The sequence below is a fragment of the Tiliqua scincoides genome, chromosome 1 (genome assembly GCF_035046505.1).
Source record: "Tiliqua scincoides isolate rTilSci1 chromosome 1, rTilSci1.hap2, whole genome shotgun sequence".
Classification (NCBI taxonomy): domain Eukaryota; kingdom Metazoa; phylum Chordata; class Lepidosauria; order Squamata; family Scincidae; genus Tiliqua; species Tiliqua scincoides.
Genome location: NC_089821.1, coordinates 293,642,407 through 293,663,486, shown reverse-complemented (window position 1 = coordinate 293,663,486; position 21,080 = coordinate 293,642,407). Strand labels below are relative to the sequence as shown.

The 21,080-nt window shown below is 42.3% G+C and overlaps 1 protein-coding gene across 4 annotated transcripts in view; it reads left to right on the top strand.

The window, feature by feature from the left end:
* Nucleotides 1–21,080, top strand: part of TTC7B (tetratricopeptide repeat domain 7B) — a 155,925-nt gene that overhangs the window by 11,613 nt on the left and 123,232 nt on the right. For all 4 annotated transcript variants that reach the window (XM_066628375.1, XM_066628367.1, XM_066628358.1 and 1 more), the window contains exons 2-5: nt 6,300–6,454; nt 8,485–8,653; nt 12,994–13,124; nt 14,076–14,197. In XM_066628375.1, the coding sequence (XP_066484472.1) occupies nt 6,300–6,454; nt 8,485–8,653; nt 12,994–13,124; nt 14,076–14,197 (577 nt within the window). The remainder of the gene's footprint in view (nt 1–6,299; nt 6,455–8,484; nt 8,654–12,993; nt 13,125–14,075; nt 14,198–21,080) is intronic.

Below are 21,080 nucleotides of genomic sequence, written 5' to 3'. Positions count from 1 at the left end.
CCTTTAGTTTTTTTCTTTGTTTCATTGCTAAGTGGTATACCATTGGACATATGCACTGGTTTATTGCACTTACATTTTGTCTCCCTTTCATGGAATTTAAGGCCACGCATGTAGGATTCCCATACAGTCTTTCACCAAGGCATTGACCAGACCCAAACTTGCTTAAGTTTAACAAAGCTGCTGCAAACTATAGTTCTGGTTTTAGAGGGAGGCTACCGCTACCAGAGGTAGAGCCTGATTTTAGAGGTAGGCTACTTCAGAATGTCAGATACAAGAGAGGGCATCAGGATGCAGGTATTTTGTTTTGTGCGCTCCCTGAAGCATCTGGTGGGCCACTGTGAGATACAGGAGGCTGGACTATATGGGCTTTGGGGCTGATCCAGCCAGGCTTTTCTTATGTTGTTATGATCCAAATTGCTAAAATTCCCTAAAAATATGATGAGCCCAATGCTGAGGGCTGTTTTAGGTGACACAGTGTAAACTAAGACTGCAGCTAATGCAGCATTTTTAGTATGGCATAGTCTACATTGAACAGATTTAGGGCCCAATCCTAAGCTTCCTCAGCTCCTGGAGGAGCAGCACCACCAAAATTGCTGCTGCTGTATTCTGTGGGGCCAGGGAAGCTGCCCAAGGTCTCCTTGGGGGAAGGGAACCTCAGTTCCCTTACCCTGTGTCACACCCAGACAGCCCTGATGGGTCTACTTGAATCTGCACCCGCTAAAGCAGGTGCAGAAACGATGAAACCCATGTTGGTCGTCATAGTTTGGGAGGAGGTTTATTCAGTGGCAGCCTCTGCCACCGTCTCCACCCCTTCCCCGGCCTGATCCTCCTTCTGGCCCACTCTTCCTCTGCCTAGTTCCACTCTCCCCTGCCTTCCTCCCCCACCCTGAAAAACCTCATCACAGACTGGCGGTGATATTCACTGCCTGGAGCTCCCTGACACATCTTAGTTCTGAGGCCCAGTGCTGACTGGCTCTCGCCTCAGCCTTGGCACTGTGGCCTTACCACCAGCATTGGAGTGCCTTATGGCACTTTTCACTACACCTAGAGCCCATGGTAAGGCAAGAGTGTAGACTGTAAGCATGATAGGATTGGGCTGCCCAAAGCACTTTGCCTGAAATTCTAAGCATAGGTTTGGACTGATAGGAAGTCTAAAGGTTTTTGAAATCCCTTCCTGGGGAAAATTGCTCGTCTTGGTCACACCTAGCAAAGGCCCTTGTGGTATCCAATTCATGCTCCCATTTTCCAGTACAATTTTAGTTGTAATGGGAACCCAAAAGAGTCTAATTTCGGCTGGCCCTACCATGACACAAATCAGGTGACAAATTTGGGGATATTGTTAATGTACATTGATTATTGTATTTTCACCACTGAGTGGGTGTGCCAGTTGGATGTTCTTGCTTGGGCTCCAAAATCTTTCTGAGTCTGGTTTTTTTTAATTCTTCAGGTGGAATTACATCCTTTCCTGACGTCTTGCATTTATGAACTTAAGGAGCTGCGTAATCCTGAGTCTGTCTAGACCATTATTGTTTATTCTAGTAGCTCTTCAAGGTGTTTTCTATCGCCTATTACCTACTTTTAACTGAAGATGCCAGAAATGGAATCAGAGACAGATTAACTCTTGTGTTCTACCATTGAACTATGGCTCCTTCCCAAACTTGGCTTGTCTAGGTTATGCACCTTAGATCCTTCACATGTGAAGTAGAAATCATATTCCTTTAAACCAGCTTTGTAGCTTGCTTGGTATTCAGCACTAGAACCTTCCAAGATGTTATACAAGAGAGGCTGTTCTGTTCTCACTAGCTGTTCTCTCCCCCCTATACATACACAAGTAGTCCTAGTGTCTACTAACAAAGCAGGTTGAAGATATGGAAGAATCTGTATGTCTTAGACTGGCTGGAGCCCTCTACAGGAACAGGGCCTTGGGATAGTACACTGCAGTACTTGTGTTTTGGTGGTCTTAATTAGCCACAAAATCAAGCAGAATTTTTCATGCCATAGTGTTTGGAATATTCCAACTTCTTTTGCTAAGTAGCATTTTTTGTATTATGCAGCAATTATGCAGATCTCTCAGGAACTCCTCTTGTAAGCAGTCTGTCCTACGGTGTTTTATTTTTTAACATGATAAAATCATGGGGTTGTTCTTTCTTCATGTCATTTTATCTTTCTAATGAAATAATAGTAATTGAAATTTCAAGCACTTACAAGGTAATAATGCATCTGTGCCTGGAGTAGTGTTGCAAGTTACTTAATTCCTTTCGCTAAGACTTCGACAGAACTTAATCTTTTGCTCTGTGGTTTTCCTCTGTATATATTTTTCCCTCTACTTTATTCTGTTGCAGGCCTGTTTTGTTTTCTTACTATCTGCAGTAGTGCATCTTTATTGCTGTCATTTTTCCTTCTGAGTGGTTAAATTCAAGTGGTTTTTTTTTTGTTCTGAAAAATGTGCAGTACCAGGAAAGTTAATCGTCTTAGGGCCCAATCCTAAAGGAACTTAGCATTGGCACTGAGCTCCAGTGCCGGGGGTCATAAATGTGCCATAAAGCATGTTTACGGCATCCTCAGAATAGAAAGTGCCAGCACCAGTTGGCATGGGCCTAGTGCCTGACAGGCACTGCCCAAAGTACGGTAAAGCACTCTGGGTGGTGGTGTGGGCTTTTGGGGTGGGTGGGGAGGTGTTCTGGGGTGGGGAAGTGCAGGGTGGGGTGAGTGGAATCAAACTGGGAGGGGGTGGGAGATATCCTATCCTCTGTATCAGTCTGCAAAGCCTAACAAGGAGGTTTTCTCATCTGTGCCACCAAAGTAGCCAACACAAACATGACAAGTCCCATTGCGGGGCCTGTGCTTTTACTCAAGCGAAGGGGGCTTTATCCTCTTCTCCCAAGAAGACCTCCGGCAGCCTCAATGGGGCCACTGGATACATTCTGACACTGCTGCACCCAGCTGCCCCGCCAGGGATAAGATTGGGCTGTCCAAAGGAGAATGGCTACATTACTAGGGCAGGGTATCAAGTACTCTCTATTCTTTCTGTTATGTAGGAAAAAATGCCCTAACTGGTGTACTGTGCCCCTCCTCTCTCCATGTGTTCATGAGTAGATAAGTGCTTTTAAGAGCAACAATTGCCTTTGTGGGCATTGTTAAAACTTGTGAACTGGCAGGCATTTAGACCCTGCAAGATATTGAGTACATGCTAGGAACCTTTTTAACTTGATGGCTTCCTGTGGAATTAAACAATGAACAAAATTAGCCACTTTTAAACTGCTCAGTATGTGTAATGGAATTACAGTAGAAGTATTTTACAGTCTGATGTATGAAATCTTGTCAGCATTAACACCAGCAGGCCTAGTTTTCTGAACCATTTTCAACCACTGTGCCGCAGCACACTGGTGGTGTAGTAGTAGTAGTAACTTTATTGTTGTGTTACAGCACAACAAAATTTATGCACCTTGGAGATACAAGCATAAATATATACTACAATTCCAACAATCACACTCTACACACTCACCCACACATTCTATACAACATGCATCATAATATAAAAACAGTTTCACAGACCATAATGCCGAGGAGCATGGTAACAACTATATGACCTTATTCAATATAATTATGGCTGTGGGATAAAAACTGTTCAGGAATTGTGTGGTGCGTGCTTTGGTAGTTCTGTATCATCTACCTGAAGGCAGCAGTTCAAAGCACTTATGAGCCGAATGGAAGGTGTCTCTCAGAATACTATGTGACTTCCACAGACAGCGAGATGTATAGATGTCCTCCAAAGCTGGTAGATGAAGGTTGATGATGTGCTGCGTGATCTTAAGAATTCTCTGCAGAGCTTTTTTTGTCCCCTGCAGAGCAGTTTCCGTACTACACCAAGATATCATAGGTTAGGACACTCTCAAAGGTGCAACGATAGTAAGACACAAGCAGCTGCTGTGACAAATGTAACCTCCCAAGCTTCCTCAGAAAATATAACCGCTTTTGTGCCTTTTTAATCAACATGCTGGTGTTAATTCGTGTGCCATGAATGGTCTGCAGGTGTGCCGCGAGAGTTTGGGGGAGGGTCATTTGTTAGTAGGGCCAATGGGGATGCAAGTCCCCCCACCAACAGCATGGTGTGCCTTGTTAATTGTCAAAAAACTGATGGTGTGCCTTGACAATTTTAGTACTTTGTCAGTGTGCCGTGAGATGCAAAAGGTTGAAAATCACTGCACTAGAATTTTACCATTTACTAAATCTTGAGCCCACCTTGTCATACCTTTGAAATTTCATGATGAAGTTCTGAGCTTCCTCTTGACAGTAAATGATAGGATGTTGTCTGAGGATGTCCTTTGTGCTATCAACATTAAATGAGTTTCATGGTTTGTTACTGGCTAATCCTTTCCTGTTTCTGCTTATTTTAACTGTAGATGATTTCCATTTCTTATCCAATTCAAATAATGCTGCCAATTCAGTATGAGACGGGGGGGGGGGGAGCAGCAAACAGTTCAGCTTTTGATCCAGTCAATATTTACTAGACCTATGACATTTGCTCATTTGCCATATTTTTGGCATGCATATAATATTTTTAGAGGTACATCATGTGGACTTTACCCATCTTTTTCTCCTGTTACCTTGGCTGATTTTGATTTTGCAGCCCATATAATGGGTACCATCCTGTCTTGGCTTCATGCAAGCTCCTTTGAGGAGGGGCAGAGCAGTTGGAGTTACAGGACCCTCGAGAGCTCTGCAGGAGTAACTGGATCCAATATAGGCCCTGCTCCAACTGAGCACTTGTATATCTCCTGTTTAGGACTATTCCTCCCAGGCTCCATCCATACTGCTGTCGAGTGAGAATCTTAAAAGGGAGCCTCTAGGCTAGAGTACAGGCGTCATCATCCCCCCTCCCTGTTTCCGGGGTTTTTTGTTCCACTTGCCCCCCTCCCTGGGTTTAGAACCACAGATATGGTGGAACCCAAGGGTGAGGTCAACAGTGCAGTATAGTGACATGTAATGATAGTTTTACAGCTGCTTCTCTTTTGCCTTTGGGAGAGGGGAGACATGCTATGCAGAAAGAGCAAGAGGGGAATTCAGTTTTTTCCCAAATGTTGCATTTTCCATGGAAACTCTCCTTCCCCAAACCATTTTCTTCTTCATAGGGTTCCCTATCTATATTTGCAAAGTAAACATGGATCTGGAAACATCTGAGAGGAGAGTGACTTAGGAAAAAAACAGATTAGCAGGTAAAGATTTAAGTACTGCTTTCTCCTGCAGCAAATCTATCCTTCCAGAAGTCTTATGCAAGGGAAAAGCAGTCAGTTGATTAAAGTTACTCTTAGCAGTACTGTAGCATTTAGTTTGGCCTCAAGAGCCATGGATATTTGAGTGATTTAGTGCTACGTATATGTGTCCTAGTTTTTGCCAGCAGCTCCCCAATTCATTCCTGGAGCCAGACATTGCATAGAAAGTTCAGTGTATATGCTACTTGGAAATGCCTTGATTAGTTAAATTGGTTATTAGAAATAATAAATATTCTTTACAGACTGAAGAGAGATAAGACCTGCTTTGTTTACTGAAGCAATAGCACACTACGTGCCTTTACATTCCAGTAATATAGGAACAGCTATTCCCGTTACTTCCGTAATTATTGCACAGTGGGATGTCTTAAGGCAGTGATGGACGCTGCTAACGAGAGGTGGATTTATAGTTTTGTTTACCCACAAATCAGACAGGAGTGTGCTGAATGTGCCTCTCCCAGATTCCTGGCAAGTAGGCCTGGGCATAAATCTTCCTACTATAACAGTTTTCATTAAGGTAACATTTGTATGCTAGACAGCTGAAGGGCCCAGAGTGACTGTCAGCTATGTGATGGTGCAGACAATTATCTGAGATTGTGTATTGGGTAATAGATAGAGGTATTTGAAAATAATGTTATTTACCTTACTCAGAAGTAAGTTCATTGTGTTCAATAAGAGTCAGGCTTAAACCTATCTTAGGGGAAATAAATACCGCTAGTAATAGATGAATTAAAGTAAACCAAAATTATTCCTCAGTTTTTTCTGTTTAGGATTTTATCACTGCTAGATCAGATGTTGCTGCTCTAGCGCTACTGGTACAGAATGCAGCTGTATTACAAATAAAAGCTGTTGGTGGGACCCACAGTTTTCCTTACAGTGAAGCGTTTTATACGACTGGGATTTTTGTAGGGTTGGGGGATTAAGGATGACTGACCTTTAATACATATGATTCTCTATTCTTTGTGCATCTTGCATGCATAGTGACACTAAAATGTGCAAACCAGTTAATGATTTTGTCTTTCTCCATAGATGATATGGGAGAGCTGCTCCTTGGAGAATCCAAGCTAGAACTTTTTCTGAAGGAAAACCCTCTTAAACCAGGTGCTAGTCCCTGTGGTCCTCGGCCAAAGTTAATTGAAGTCAGGAAGCATCTCAATGCAGCACTTGACCGAGGAAATCTAAAGGTACTTTCTGCTCTGAAAGAAGTAGTTGGAAATGTTAGTACTTAAATGCTAAAAAATTAAGTAAACACATGGTGCTGAAAGCATGATAATGACATGAAATGCTGAGATATTCTTCCGTCCCTGTGTTTGAGCTATATCATATGGGATTATATACCTTTTAAATTTCATCAAACTTCATAATATTTCAAAATATTTGCATTAACTTTTTGTTCACGTATGTATCGCAGCTAGTACCCACCGCTCCATCTCACTATTCTAGCACTCTTTTCTGTGACCCTGAAATAAAATCCAAGATGGTTCATTCTTAGCGACCAAGATGATTACTGGGCAGGGGCACCTTTCTTATGAGGAAAGGTTACGGGTTTGGGCCTCTTCAGCCTAGAAAAGAGGTGCATGAGGGAGGTGCATGAGGGAGGACATGATTGAGACATATAAAATTATGCATGGGAAGGACAGAGTGGATAGAGAGATGCTCTTTACACTCTCACATAACTCGCCGCATCTCAAAAAAGACATAGTGGAAATGGAAAAGGTGCAAAAGAGAGTGACTAAGATGATTACGGGGCTGGGGCACCTTCCTTATGAGGAAAGGCTACGGCGTTTGGGCCTCTTCAGCCTAGAAAAGAGACGCCTGAGGGGGGACATGATTGAGACATACAAAATTATGCAGGAGATGGACAGAGTGGATAGGGAGATGCTCTTTACACTCTCACATAATACCAGAACCAGGGGACATCCACTAAAATTGAGTGTTGAGCGGGTTAGGACAGACAAAAGAAAATATTTCTTTACTCAGCATGTGGTCGGTCTGTGGAACTCCTTGCCACAGGATGTGGTGATGGCATCTGGCCTGGACGCCTTTCAAAGGGGATTGGACAAGTTTCTGGAGGAAAAATCCGTTACGGGTTACAAGCCATGATGTGCATGTGCAACCTCCTGATTTTAGAAATGGGCTATGTCAGAATACCAGATGCAAGGGAAGCACCAGGATGAAGTCTCTTGTTATCTGGTGTGCTCCCTGGGGCATTTGGTGGGCCACTGTGAGATACAGGAAGCTGGACTAGATGGGTCTATGGCCTGATAGACCCAGCGGGGCTGTTCTCATGTTCTTATGTAGGAAGTAGCAGGTTTGTCTCTTATTGGTTGGAATCATGAGGAGTAGGGTTTAGCCCTCTCATCTGACTGGTACACCCTTTTCCTCTCCTTTTATATAGGATAGCTTCAGCATTTGTGGATCCTTTCTTTTTGTCCTTTGTTAAATAATCAATTATTCTGATTGCTGTCACTCCAAGTTCTAATCACTTGAAAAACACTGTCTAAAGTTCTGTTTTGTTGTAAGGCCATTCCTTCCCCACTTCAGTGATCCTGACTCTTGACTACCCTTTGGGGTCTGTCTGCATGTATCTTGCTTGAACATTTAGTGTTTAAACAATTTCTTGCATTTTCAAGACTCTGAGCATGTGAGTTTCAGTTCTGGTAGTTACAATTATTATTATTACTACTGTATTTACATACCTCTTTCCAAGAAGAAGTAGTTCTCAAACAGTAAGTTCTTAAGATGCTTTTTATCATATTCATGTATTCATAAGAAAATCTAGTTGGAAACCCATTTTATTCTATGAGTTTCCACTTTGATTTTCATCTTAAAACTCCACATATCCTTCTGAGAAATTGGGATGTGTGCTTGATTCAAAAGGCAATGTGGAAGTTTACTTCCATGCACTGCTTGCATCCATGAGGCAAGATGTGCCGTGGTAGTCGTTTATTTAAAGTATTTGTGACATAAAATCTATCAACAGGGACAAAAGCAGTGTGAGGGGGTTATGTCACTGAGTTCTCACCACTGCCACCACCATCATAGTTGGTGGTTTGCCATCTGACAAAATGCAATACTTTTGTCAGTATTTTGACAAAATACTTTATATAAGTGTTTGCTTAGAAATTAGATGTTTGAGTGTTGAGACAGTATAAAAACATAGATTACTTGGTTATCTCACAGTAAATATTTTTAAATTTCTTCTTCTTTCTAGCCAGAGTTCCTTCAAGAAGCTGAGTTAGTTATGGCCAAATTATATTATGTGGAAGGTGATTTCAAAGAAGCTCTTAACATTTATGCTAGAGTTGGCATAGATGACTTGCAACTTGCTGCTGCACCTCCTTATCGACTGAGGATGATTGCTGAAGCATATTCTACCAAAGGTAGGAGAGCTTTAAGTATATTGTGATTATTTTTTGTCACTTTCAACTAAAATGGAATGCTTTTCTGATCAAACTGAAACTTAATACTAGATTTTATAAACATTGCGGCAATGTAGAAAGAAGTGTGATGCTTTGGAATAAGGAAAGTCCCTTACCTCACTACCTACCTTTTCTAGGACAAAGTTTGTATCATTTTCACTGTAACCTTCGTTCTCCTTATTTACTCAAAATGTGCCAAGGTTCTTTCTGCTAGTCAGGGAAGCTTCATGATCTATTCCTATGAACAGTGTAATGTCAGATCCGCAAACTCATACAAGATGAACCCCTTTTCTTTCATAAACTGGAGTACTGTAACTTGGATTTTTCCAGCTCATAAATGAGGAGCTGCAAGTTTGTGGCTTTGACTTATACTGGTCATGCAAGCAGAACTTTTACCCAAGTTGGCTGTCAGTGTATTGAAGGAACCAGCTCTCGGTGATATATGTACTCTCTAGATACTATTTTTGACAAACCTATTTAAACTGGTTTTAATACTAAGATGAATTAATGTTTTCATTTCATAGAAGTTCAGAAATTTTGTCAAATCCTTCTTTAAGGTGTGTGAAGCCAGAGGCTCTACATATAACATGCAACATAAAACATGCAGTTGGGAGTGTGCAGTTCAGTTCGCAGCAGGAAGACAAGCAACAAGGAATGAGCTGCGCACAGTAGCAATCCTTTTTACTCAGAAGCAGACCCACTGCTTTCCATGGTGTTATTCTTAAGCAATGGTGCATTGCAGCCTGGGACCTTGTTTCAGAGGGAAATGAGGATCCCATCCTGGGGTTTTAAAAACCAGACCCCTAAACTTGGGGTGTGTGTGTGCGTGAAATTCTTTGCAAATGACTTGCCAGGAATGTTCAGAGGCAGCAGCAAAAGAAGGAGGCATTTCCCTTCTTCTCCAAACTGGAAGGGAGACAAAGGGACTTCTGGGACTTGTGGGGAGGCTTTGTGGGAGTATGTGCTGCATTCCATAGCAGCAGCCCATCCAGACTACAGTTCCCAGAAGCGCCTTCACTTCTCTTCCTGTCTGGAGAAGAGACTAAAATGGCTGCCTCTGAATACCGTAATTACTGGTGAAAATTCTCCTTTTCTCCACCTGCTTCTCAGCCCATTTCCAGGCCCCCCACTTCACCAGATAGCTGCTGAGCCTCCATAAGCTTCCCAGAAGCTCCCAGTGGATCCTGCTTCATTCACTGCATTGACCTGGGTATAAGTCGACCCAGGATCTCAGACTCCATTTTAGGCATAAATTTTTCTACCTATAGGCGAGTATATACGGTATTTTCAAATTATTGAAATAAGCAGCAATAATCACAGTTGCATATCTGTATTTGGAATTTACTGATATATAAGAATTAGCTCTTTGTTTTATGTATTGGATTTTCTTTTAGTTAGTTCCAGAAATATGTAGAGATGGTTATTTTCAGAAGTAGTTTATCCTCATCTTGTGATTTTGGTATATGCCAGATATCTAGCAAAAGGGTGATGTCTATATAATTTCAAGACTTTTACCTCTGTTCACTCTCCTAGAGAGATTGACATGATTGGATGAAACATTTTTGGAATACATCTTCATGTCTTGCTTTTCAAATATATGAGAAATTTTTCTGTCTTTGTGATAGACTTTATTACCATGAACCAAAGCAGATTTTTGGTCTTTCCCATATTTATTTTTGAAAACATGCAATGCCAATGTAGTGTCTGTAGATGGCAGCACCACCTCAGTGTCAAGGTGTTCTCTGCACTCTGCATGCATAATATAAAGCTGGGTCAGTGTTTTGAGAACGCAGCAGTTTTATGTGCATCTAGGCACAGAATTTTTTACACCCAGATGCTTTAGCTAGCATTTGGGGTTGCTGTTCTTGCCATATCTGTAGCTTGTTTTTCTGTAGAAAGAGCAACCTTGAAAGAGCAACATTGACAATTGATTCTAAAATGAATTTGAAGAGACATGATTAATCTGTCAGCTGCTATGTCACACACTGTAGAGTGCTAGTCATGTAGCAGTGAAGAGATTTTGCTACCTAGCGTAGTAGGAGTGAAATTACTGGTAGGCTTACCATGTCGTGGAGGAACACCATGGGCTCTTGTACTGTGCCTAACCACCCCGCTCCGAGTACCTTTCTTCCTTGATTGATATCCAGCCTTATAAATGCAACTCTTCTATCATGGTTCCTCAGAAGGATTGTTTAGTGGGTAATAGAGTGGATGGAAGTACTTTTTCTCACCAATCAAGTTAACATTACACAGCAGGTGAAGTAGGGTAGACACCTGCCAGTCTGATTGCAGACCTGCTCTTTCTCATACTTGCAACACCTACAAAAGCCCTTGGTTGTTATGAGTCATGAGAAGAGTTGGTGTGTGGATAAAAGGGGCAAATGTAGCAGCTATTGACTATATCAAACCTCCACTTTTTGCGCAAGAAGATAGAGGGAAGTACCAATTTCAAGTAGTCCTGGAAGAGACTGATTATTTGACACCTGTTCAGTCAGGCTTGTCTATGGAATGGAAACTGCCTTGGTTGTCATGAACTGGTCAGCAACTTCTGATAACCATCTACCATGGTGTCCTTCTTGACCAACTTACTTGGGTACAATTTGGGGGCACAATGTTATGATGGCTCTGGTCTTTCCTAATGGACTGCAGTGCTGGAGAATTACTTTTATCACCCTAAATGGTTTGGGATCAAAGTACTTAGAAAAAAGACTGCAGCTATCTGCTCCTGGTTGGACTATATAATCTTGGGCTGTGTTTGTTGAATTGCCTTTGCTAGCTTGCTTTCTTAGCCCTTTATTGTCTCCTCTTGCCCTCAACAGGCTCCTACTTGTCATCCTCTTTCTCCTACTACTGCCTGCTTTATCTTTCCCACTGCCTGTTACTGCCTGTTTTATCTTTATCTCTCTTCCGTTTTAAAAGGCAGAGAAGGCAGGGATGGGAGAAAGGTAGTGGAGAGCAGAGGCAAGCAGCTTCTCTTTCTCATACTTGCAACACATACAAAAGCCCCTCAAAAGCAGCTTCTCTCCTCCCTTTCTGTCTCCTTTCCCCCTTGCCTTTCAAAGGCAGGAACTAAAAGGAGGGGATAGATGACTTCTCCATTCATCAACATGCCTGTGCCTGATGTTCGTAGTGGGACTTGTTCAAGGGTCAGCTCCACATTCTGCTTGGCTGTGATCAGGGAGTTCCTCTCCACTTTCTGGTCCATTTAGAGATTTTTATTGTCATGGCCACCCCAACTTGACACATCTAGGTGAGGTACAAAAGCCACTGATACAATACCAAAGGAAAGGAAAACCCACTGGCGCTCATGAATATAAAACTGCCCTATTCTGGGAAACACCTTTAGTTCCAGCTAGCTCAGCTGCTAGCAGCCTTGTGTAGAATTTCAGACAGGAGTCTTTCCCCACCTTACCTACAGGTGTCAGGGATTGAACCTAGTACATTTCATATGCAAAGCATGAGCTTTCCCACCTAGAAACTGCCTGTGCGCTTTCTGGAGAGACCTGTTTTACGCATCTAGAATTATGCATCCATTACAGTCTTGCCAATGTTAAGTTAGGAGCAGACTTCCATATCCTGATTCTAGGTTCTTCCTCCTTGCAGTTACCTTCCTCCCCCGCCCCCCACTTACTGCACTGCCTGGCAGATCGTTTGCAACCAATCACTGGTTGCTGATTGCAGTCTCTTGATCTGTGTGCCTTCTATCCTTTAAAAGGCCAGTAGCCTTTTAGTACATTCTGCATTTCCATCTGAATACAGTGTAATTTTTTTCCCCTGTCAGTCACTTCAGATTTGTTACTTCTCATGTTTTAGAACTACTGTGATAGGTAAAAAAAATTGTTTATTTTCTTAATGAAAACAAGCTGGTTAAGCATTGAAGAATTAACAGTGTTTTGATAGGGGCCTGATTGTGCAGTCTGCCTGGGACCAGCATTCCATTTTGAGCATTCCATCCTCAAAATTGTGTTTTCCCTCCTGAATTCAGTAAGAATAGTCTACTGTGTGTTATCAGGGAAATATGTGTAAGCAGCAATTACTTCATACTGTTACATTTTGCCTATGATTTAGTAGACCCTTTTACATGTGCACAAGGCATACCTTTTTCAAACAACCCTGCTATGTTGCCTACTGTTGGGAAAAGGTCTTGGTGTTCTAGTGGATCTCCTTTTATTGACTCTCCACACACTGCTGGAATGGGTACAAGAGTTTCAAGTGCATCATGTACAATGGTCAATGAAAAGAGAGTAGTTTGCATCCTTTGTTTTAACCCCATGATTTAAGTAACAGTTCATTGTTTTCAGGTCTTTGTCTTGAAAAGTTGCCAATTTCCTCTTCAACAAGTAACCTCCATACAGATCATGAAAAAGAAATAATTACATGTTACGAGAAGGCTGGGGATATAGCCCTTCTGTACCTTCAGGAGATAGAAAGGGTAAGCTGGAATAACCTAGTCCAGATAAAACAACTGATCTTCTGTAATTGTGGCATGTAATTGCTGGGTGAACTTGCACACTGGGCTCAGTCATAATACACATCTTTTGTTTGTTTTAGCATCTTAACCTGAGTCTGCCCTAAACCATGACTTGCTTTGGGCTGATAAAGTTGGGATCTTAAACTTGAGTTTGCTGTTTGAAAGCTGGTTTGATTTTCTGTTTGAATCCACGGACAACAGATAAACCACAGTTAGGACTTTTGCTCTCCCTCAAGTAGCTGCTCCATTATGGAGATTGGAATGTGTTTGTGAAACATTCCTGCTGCAATTTTGGGTGTGCTTTTCTCATCTTGGTTCTCCACAGAGAGTTGCAGAAACACAAATAGCTGCTGTGCTTCTGTGTGCTTTAACAGCATGCGTCTGCATAACAAAAGCAGGCTATTCTGTGCTGTCAGATGAAAGTGGGTTAAAAATAACTATGGCATCCCCATTCACATGTGTCTCTCTGCTTGTTGGCAGAGCACCCCACAGAGAGAAGCAAGCCCAAATAAGACACTGCAGATCTGTCAGTCCAGAACATGGAATCATGGGATTTATAAGGAATGTATGTTGAGGAAAGTTGATTTACAAAAATGCTTGGTATTTTTTTTTATGTATTTTGGAATATATGGCAGAACAGATGCCATAATGAGTTGCCAATGGACAATAGTTATCTGCAGCCAAATGCTGATATTTGGTAGTCAGAAGTTAAACTATTTTAAGTGTTTCTAAGGGAAGAAGGGTTTTGGCTGCTGAAGATGATAAAAGTAAAAGATAAGTGGCACAGAACAGTGTAGTATGTAGGGAGATGTTGAAAGAAGAGAAAGATGGTTTGTTGATGTAATGGAGGTGATGTGGGAAATAATAAAAATACCTGAGTGAGTTTGTTTTATGTTTGTCTGATCCCCCAAGGTACTAATTGCCAATATGCAGAACAGAAGTCCTAAGCCAGGACCAGCAGCACATGAACAAGAGCTTGGTTTTTTTTTAGAAACAGGTCTTCAGAGAGCCCATGTCTTATACTTCAAAAATGGGTAAGGCTTGTTCATATTCTTTTTGGTCATAACTGTAAAAGACTGCCAGAAAATGAAGTAGCCCAGCTTTGGGTTATGTCTTTACTTTACTGTAGAAACTGCAAAACTATTAATTCTTTTGTGGCAGTGAATTTTTCCCTTACACCTGCGGTTTTCAAACTCTCCAGGAGTTTGAAACCCGCAGTAAGTCTTTGCGGGGGCGGGGGGGAAGCAGCAGGGGCAGGGGGAAGGCAGCAATCCTGGGGATCTGCTCTGCCTCTGTAAAAGTGGAAGCGGAGCGCAGTCGCCCCGCTCTCCCTTTCCCTGACCTGGGGAGCCCTGCAGGCGCTCGCGCAGGGCTCCCTGCACACAGGGACAGCTGCTGCAGTGACTGGAGGGTGCACCCCAGTCCCTGCAGCCCTGTCAGAAGGGAAAGTGGAGTGATTGTACTCTGCTTCCGGTTTTGCGAAGTGGGGCGCAGTCGCTCCGCTTTAACTTTTCCTGACCTGGGGAGCCCTGCCGAAGGTTGCGCAGGGCTCCCCGCACCCCCTGGGAGGCTGCTGGAGGCTTGGACAAGTGCATCCAAGCCCCTACAGCCCCCCTGAGCAGCACAATCCTGTGGATCACGCCGCTGCCTTCCCCCGTCTCCTGGCTGCCCCCGTCCCTTAAGGGGGCAGAGGCCAGGACCCACAGGCTGGGGCGTCGCAATGCCCAAGTTTGAATACCACTGCCTTACACAATGTATTTTGCATTTAAAAGTGATAATCTAATGTATTTTGTGGGAATATAATCTCTTACAAAGAACATCTAAAATGTCTCAATTCTGTGCTGAATCTTCAGTAATGAAGGGAATGAAAAAAGCAAACGGTTAATTTTCAAGATTTTATGAATATCTTCAGTTACCACTTATTTTAACATTGTGCTGCAGGATAGACGTGCATGAAGACCAACAGTATGTATTTGATTATTTTCATATGTGCCTACTCCGTAGATCCCTGTAGACTGTGTGCATGAGAGGTCATTCATAATTTTGTGATAAGCCTTTCTAAGAATAGTCTACTAAAGTTAGGTGTATAAATATTCCAAACACTGCAGAAAATGAAGAAAGGAAATCAAACCTCTGTTCATTTTTAAAGGCTTCAAAACTTGGTGCACTTTGTTAGGTTGTTACTATTTTTTTTCCTTAGAAATATGTGCTTCTAATTACCATTCAGATTCAGGTGAATGTGGCACTGTGAAATGTCATCCTTTGTTGGTAAACAAGTTTGATGTAAATAAATAGCTGCGAAAAAGTGCTCCACATTTTGAAACTTTCAGTTGCTTAGCATGTAATTGCTCTCTTGAGTTTTGTAGGTTCCATTATTAGTGTTTTGAAAAAAACTCTTTCAAATAATGCATGACCTCTGGGTTGTATTGTAATCCTGCTACCTTCACTTAATTGGAAGAAAAATGAAATGTTAGGATTTCATTTTTCAAGTACCCCTGTGAGTGGGTTTGGGGGCAGGTGGGAGATGTTGTACCTATATGTATCCATACGTTCTGTGGGAAATATTGAGAAGAATGAGCTATGAAATGCATGTTCCTAAAACAATGCATAGCAAAAATATAGGAGTTGTCATGTTTAAATAGGCAATGAGTTTCTGAAGTCTGGGGTTTCGGTCTGCTGGGTATAACACCCCATGCTATGCCAGTTAGGTCAATGTTGAAGAAACTCATAACTCCCACAGTGTACATTTCTGCATAGATATCATCTTAGGCTAGCTTATGTCCTTAAAAAGTAAGGCAATTTCTGATGGGATGACATTTTTTCATGGGACTGAAGTTTTATTATTCCGACAACATGCTGGAAGTGTTCATAGCTGTGCTTGTTCTCAAATTGCCATTTCAGAGCTCCAGTTTTCATCATGGTAACGACTTAGTGCACTCCCATGAATGAAATAGTAAAATCAGAAGTGGATTGTAGAGAAATGGTACATATGAGCAACATATTGCTCTAATTCAGAATTGTCGGTTCTTTTATGAACTTAACCTTTGGACTTCTGTTGTATCTCATTGCAGTGTGTCTTCTGGGTATATTGGGCTGGTCTGCGACCACAATAAAGTCTGAATCTGCATATATTTGTTTTTTAAAATTTTCATTTTATTGTTGTAATGCAAACTGAAACGAGTGTTTTGAAGAATGACTGACTAAATTCTTCCTTGGCAAGTGATTATTTTTAACAATCCTGTTCTGACACTTGATCCATCTATTTTGATTTATCCCCATGTTAGCTTTCTGTTGGGTATACACTTAGTGGCAAGCCTGTGTTTACCACAGTGTAATGTGAAACATGTCAAGGAATAGAAAATCTGGGATGCTGTCATAAACAAGGTTTTTACTCAGTGTTGCATTATACTCACTAGCTGTGTCATGTGTTATGTTTTAAACCTCATGCCCAAATGTATTGTGCATGTGAGACAATTGCGTATTTTTAAACTGTGCATATAAAAGGACCATGTGTGCCAGAAAAGGACACAACTCAATCTATTTGTACTTGGGATAGAAAGAGGAGTTTGCCATAGCATAGTATATTATGTATGTGTCATAGTGTGATTGTTTTCCAACAATCAGTGCTTTCTAAGAAACATGGGTAGTGATACTTGTGCAAGCTGTCTTTTATGCCTCTTCTCCCTATGGCTGGTTCCTCAGCTCCACCTCAAACTTCCTCTGAGGGGTTGGGGACTCTTGGAAATGGTGTGAGATAGGAAGGGCAAATGGTCCAAAACTAAACAACGTGCAACTTCTTCAGCTCTTGAAAATGCAAAGTGTGGAGATATGTTAAAAACAGTAGGGCCCAATCCTATCCAACTTTCCAGGGCTGATACAGCCATGCCACTGCATCCTGCATGCACTGCATCCTGCAGTGGGGGTGTAGTCATGGAGACCTTGTCAAGGTAAGGGAACATTTATTCCCTTACTTTGGTGCTGTATTGCTGCTGCATCGATGCTGGAACATTGGATAGGATTGGGCCTATAGGTTTTTTGTTAGGACTGAGAATTTTGTAAAATCCCTCTCATAATTACAAATTTCAGCATTCCTTGTGTGAAGGCACAATAATTTGGCATATTCAACTAGAGACATGTTCTTCTAGAATTCTGTTGACCTACATATAATTATCTTGGCCCTCACCGGTCTGTACAGGGAACGAGACACACAGACAGGAGAATATATAAAGTTACATATAAATCTAGAAAGGTTTGACCTATCATACTGGTGTGGGTTGTATAAACCTGCTTACTGAAGCAGAATGATCTTACTTAAGTTGAACTGATACAGTTACTCTGTTTTTTTTGTTCATCAGCTCTACAGAAGTTTTGTTTTAGCAAAAAATGTTAAGGGGATCTTAGAGACATCACTGAGACTTTGGAAATCCATTATCTTTTTGATGATTTGAAACAAAAGATAAAAGCATTTAGAAGATACAGTACATGGAAAGGCAATTATCCTCTTAAAATCCAGTCCCATTCTATGAACCAAATAATCTGTACGTGTCTATTAAGGAAAATTGTCAATGTTTTATTTTTCTCTTCTTTTTGGAAGAAAACATTAAATTGACAATATTTTAGATCATAAATACTGTGTTTTGCATGGGCATGAGGACTCTCTATTTATTGTATAACATGAAGGGGATAATCTTTAATATAAAAATAATTCATATTAAGGGATCCAGACATTAAAGGAATTGTTCATCTAAAATAACTGTTCTGCTTGGTTACCCAATTTTTACTTTGCCTCATCTGTTTTATAGTCTGAAAAAAGGGATGTGGTGGTTTGGGGCCTTTATGATGGTAGTAAAAGCTGCATACAACTAGTTTTAATTGAAATCATTGATACGTGTAATTAAGTGTTATATAAATGATTAATCCTGGAAGTATGAATACTTGGAAATCTAAAATACCTTGGGCATCATTGTTCCCTGTGCAAAGAAATAGCACCTAAGGAAGGCTGGATCTCTTGAGGACTCAATAGAGGCCTATTTTTCCCCTCTTCCTTCTTCCACCTCCCAGCAAACATGAAAGTAGACTGCCAGGGCAGCCCAGCAAATGGGAGGTCTATGTATTTGTGTTTTCATGTTAATCTCTCACCACACTATAATTTACAGTTTACAGAGATGTTGGCATCCTTCAGTCTCGAAAGACTATGGTGTCGCGCTCTGAATGGTGGTTCTGGAACAGAGTGTCCTCTCCAGTGCGCGAAGCCTGGGTAAAGTAGGTATGGAGGATAGGCTGTTACCCATGCAGCAAATCCCCCCTCTCCACGTCACTGAAATGGTCCAATGGAAAGGCAGAGGCCAATACGGTTGGTTCCAGCGGCGTCGCAGGAGTTGCCAGAACGTGACTGTGTTCAGCCATGAACCGCCTCAGGGACTCCGGCTCCGGATTTTGCCTCGAGGTTGACTCCTGAAGCCTTTTCCATAACTGGATGTAGCCACAAGGCAGTGGAGGTTTGGGATCAGAGTTTTCCTTCTCTCAGATGAGCTGCCTTCCCAGGCTGACGAGTCCCATCTACCCGGTGGCTGTTTAGTCGCCTCTTACGACAAGTACAGCCAAACTGAGGGCCTATTCTTATCCCCGGCCCCCAGGGAAAAGTTTACAGAGAGGGAGGCCCATATTAGGGCTTGGAAGGTGCCCATGGACAAGCTGGCTCTTAAGCACATGTTGGGATAGAGCAGCGGTTTTCAACCACTGTGCCGCGGCACACTAGTGTGCCATGAGGCTGCCTCAGGTGTGCCGCGGGGCCAAGGACTCAGGCAGCAGCAGCAGCAGCTGCTGCTTGCACGGGAGAAGCAACTGCTCGGAGCCTCACATGGTGAAGGGGCTTGGACGCTCCTGCTGTTGCTGGTACGTGCCCCGTGCGCTGATTGGGCAGCCAGCCAGGCAGCTAGAGAAGCCTGGAAGAGAACGTGGCGGGAGTGAGGGCGAGCGGCAAGAGCGAGGAGGGAGTGAGAGCGAGCCTGACAGTGGAAGCAGGTAGGAGCCAGAAGCAGCTGGCTGAAAAGGTTCCTGGAGAGACCCTTTTCCTTGCCAGCAGTGCCCCAAAGTGACCCACCCTGTGTTGCCTCCCCTAGCAAGGCTTTGGCAGGAAGGGTGCTGGGCCACAATCCTATCCACACTTACTTAGGAGTAAGCCCCATTGACTATAATGGGGCTTACTTCTGAGTAGACGTACAGAGGCTTGGTTGGTCGCACTCTTTCTTGAATAAATGAGCAGGCAAGTGATGCTTTTCCTCCCCCCCACCTCCTCTCCTCCTGCACACACATCCCCCATCATAATTGCAGTTAGCCCCTCTGACTGCCCCTTCCCACCCCCCTCTTCCCCACCTTCCAAAGTTCAAAACCAGTTGCTTCCCATTCATTCTCTCTCCCCCCCCCCAGTCAATCCTGCACTTGTTTCAGCCACATCTCCTCACTGTCCCTCCAGTATGCTCAGTCTTATCTCTCTTTGCCAACACCTCCTGGCATATCAGAGCATATCAATTGATAACGGTTTGAACAGACCTACTTCAAAACCTTTCCAGAAACCACATACACCTCCCTCTCCAAGCTTCTTGGGAATTTCTTTCACTGTCATGTAATGATCTAAGGCTGTAATCCTAACCACGCTTTCCTGAGAGTAAGCCCCATTGAACAAAATAGGACTTACTTCTGAGTAGACCTGGTTAGGATTGTGCCCTTAGTTACATTAATTAAATCAATTGTAACATAATAATGTAATTAAAAACTAGTAGTGTGTCTTGATCAACTTTAGTGCCTTGTCAGTGAGCTGGAAAAGGTTGAAAATGGCTGGGATAGAGCAACCAAAATTATCAGAGGGCTGCAATGTCTTCCTTATGAAGTAAGGTTATAGTGTTTGGGGGTTTTTTAGCTTGAAGAAAAGTGATTAAGGGGAGACATGATTGAGACCTATACATTTGTGCTCGGTGTGGAGACAGTGTCTAGAGAGAAGCTTTTCTCCCTCTCTGACATTACTAGGTGTTCCAAAGTTGATGTGTAAGCAAAATTGTGTATCATCAAATCTCCCTTAAAATCAACAAATATATACTGTCTCTTTAAGAACTAAAAGCACAGTATGAGAGAAATGCAGGAACTAAGGGAATGTAGCTTCATTCTCTCATTTCAGACTCACTCCAGGACATAAACAGAGTACATTGAATGGCAGGTGAAATTACCTGCAATACACTATTCAGACCTTTCTGTTTCTCTGTCTAGTTTGGTGGGGGATGCTAAGCGTACATACTTGAATTTGTTGAAGTCATTCGCGCATAAGATGCAGGTCAGCAGTACTAGTCATGATGGCTATGTGTGACCTCCAGATTCAGCCTCTGAATACCAGTTGCAGGAAGCAATGTTGGGAGAGAACCTGGTTTCTTGCCAGGTTGTGGGCTTCCCAGAGACAGGTAGCAGACCAATATGGGGAACAGAATGCTGGCTTACATGGGACTTTGTCTGGATTCAGCAAGGCTGTTCTTGTATTGTGTAGATATGTGGCTTTATTGAATCCTCAGTGCAGAGGTGCCACATTTGTGGACAGAAAATGATTGTATAAAAGCAATCCAAGCTATTTCCAATCACATTCACTCAAGTAACTATCTATAAACAATCTTCACATTATAGCAATTGAAGCATGAACCATAGAGTTCTATCTCTCGTCAGTTACTCTTTGCTGAAATTTCTCTCCTGTTCTGTCTTAGCCCTTTAATTCAGAATCTCTCCTATTGCTTTGATCATGTCACCCTCTTTACATTTCTGGACTTGCTCTCTGTTAGTTTTTGTCTTGTTTAATGATGACAGGAATAAAACAGTTGTTTTTCCTTGCTTTTATGTAGGATGGTTTTATTAGGATTCCACTGAACAGAAAAATAT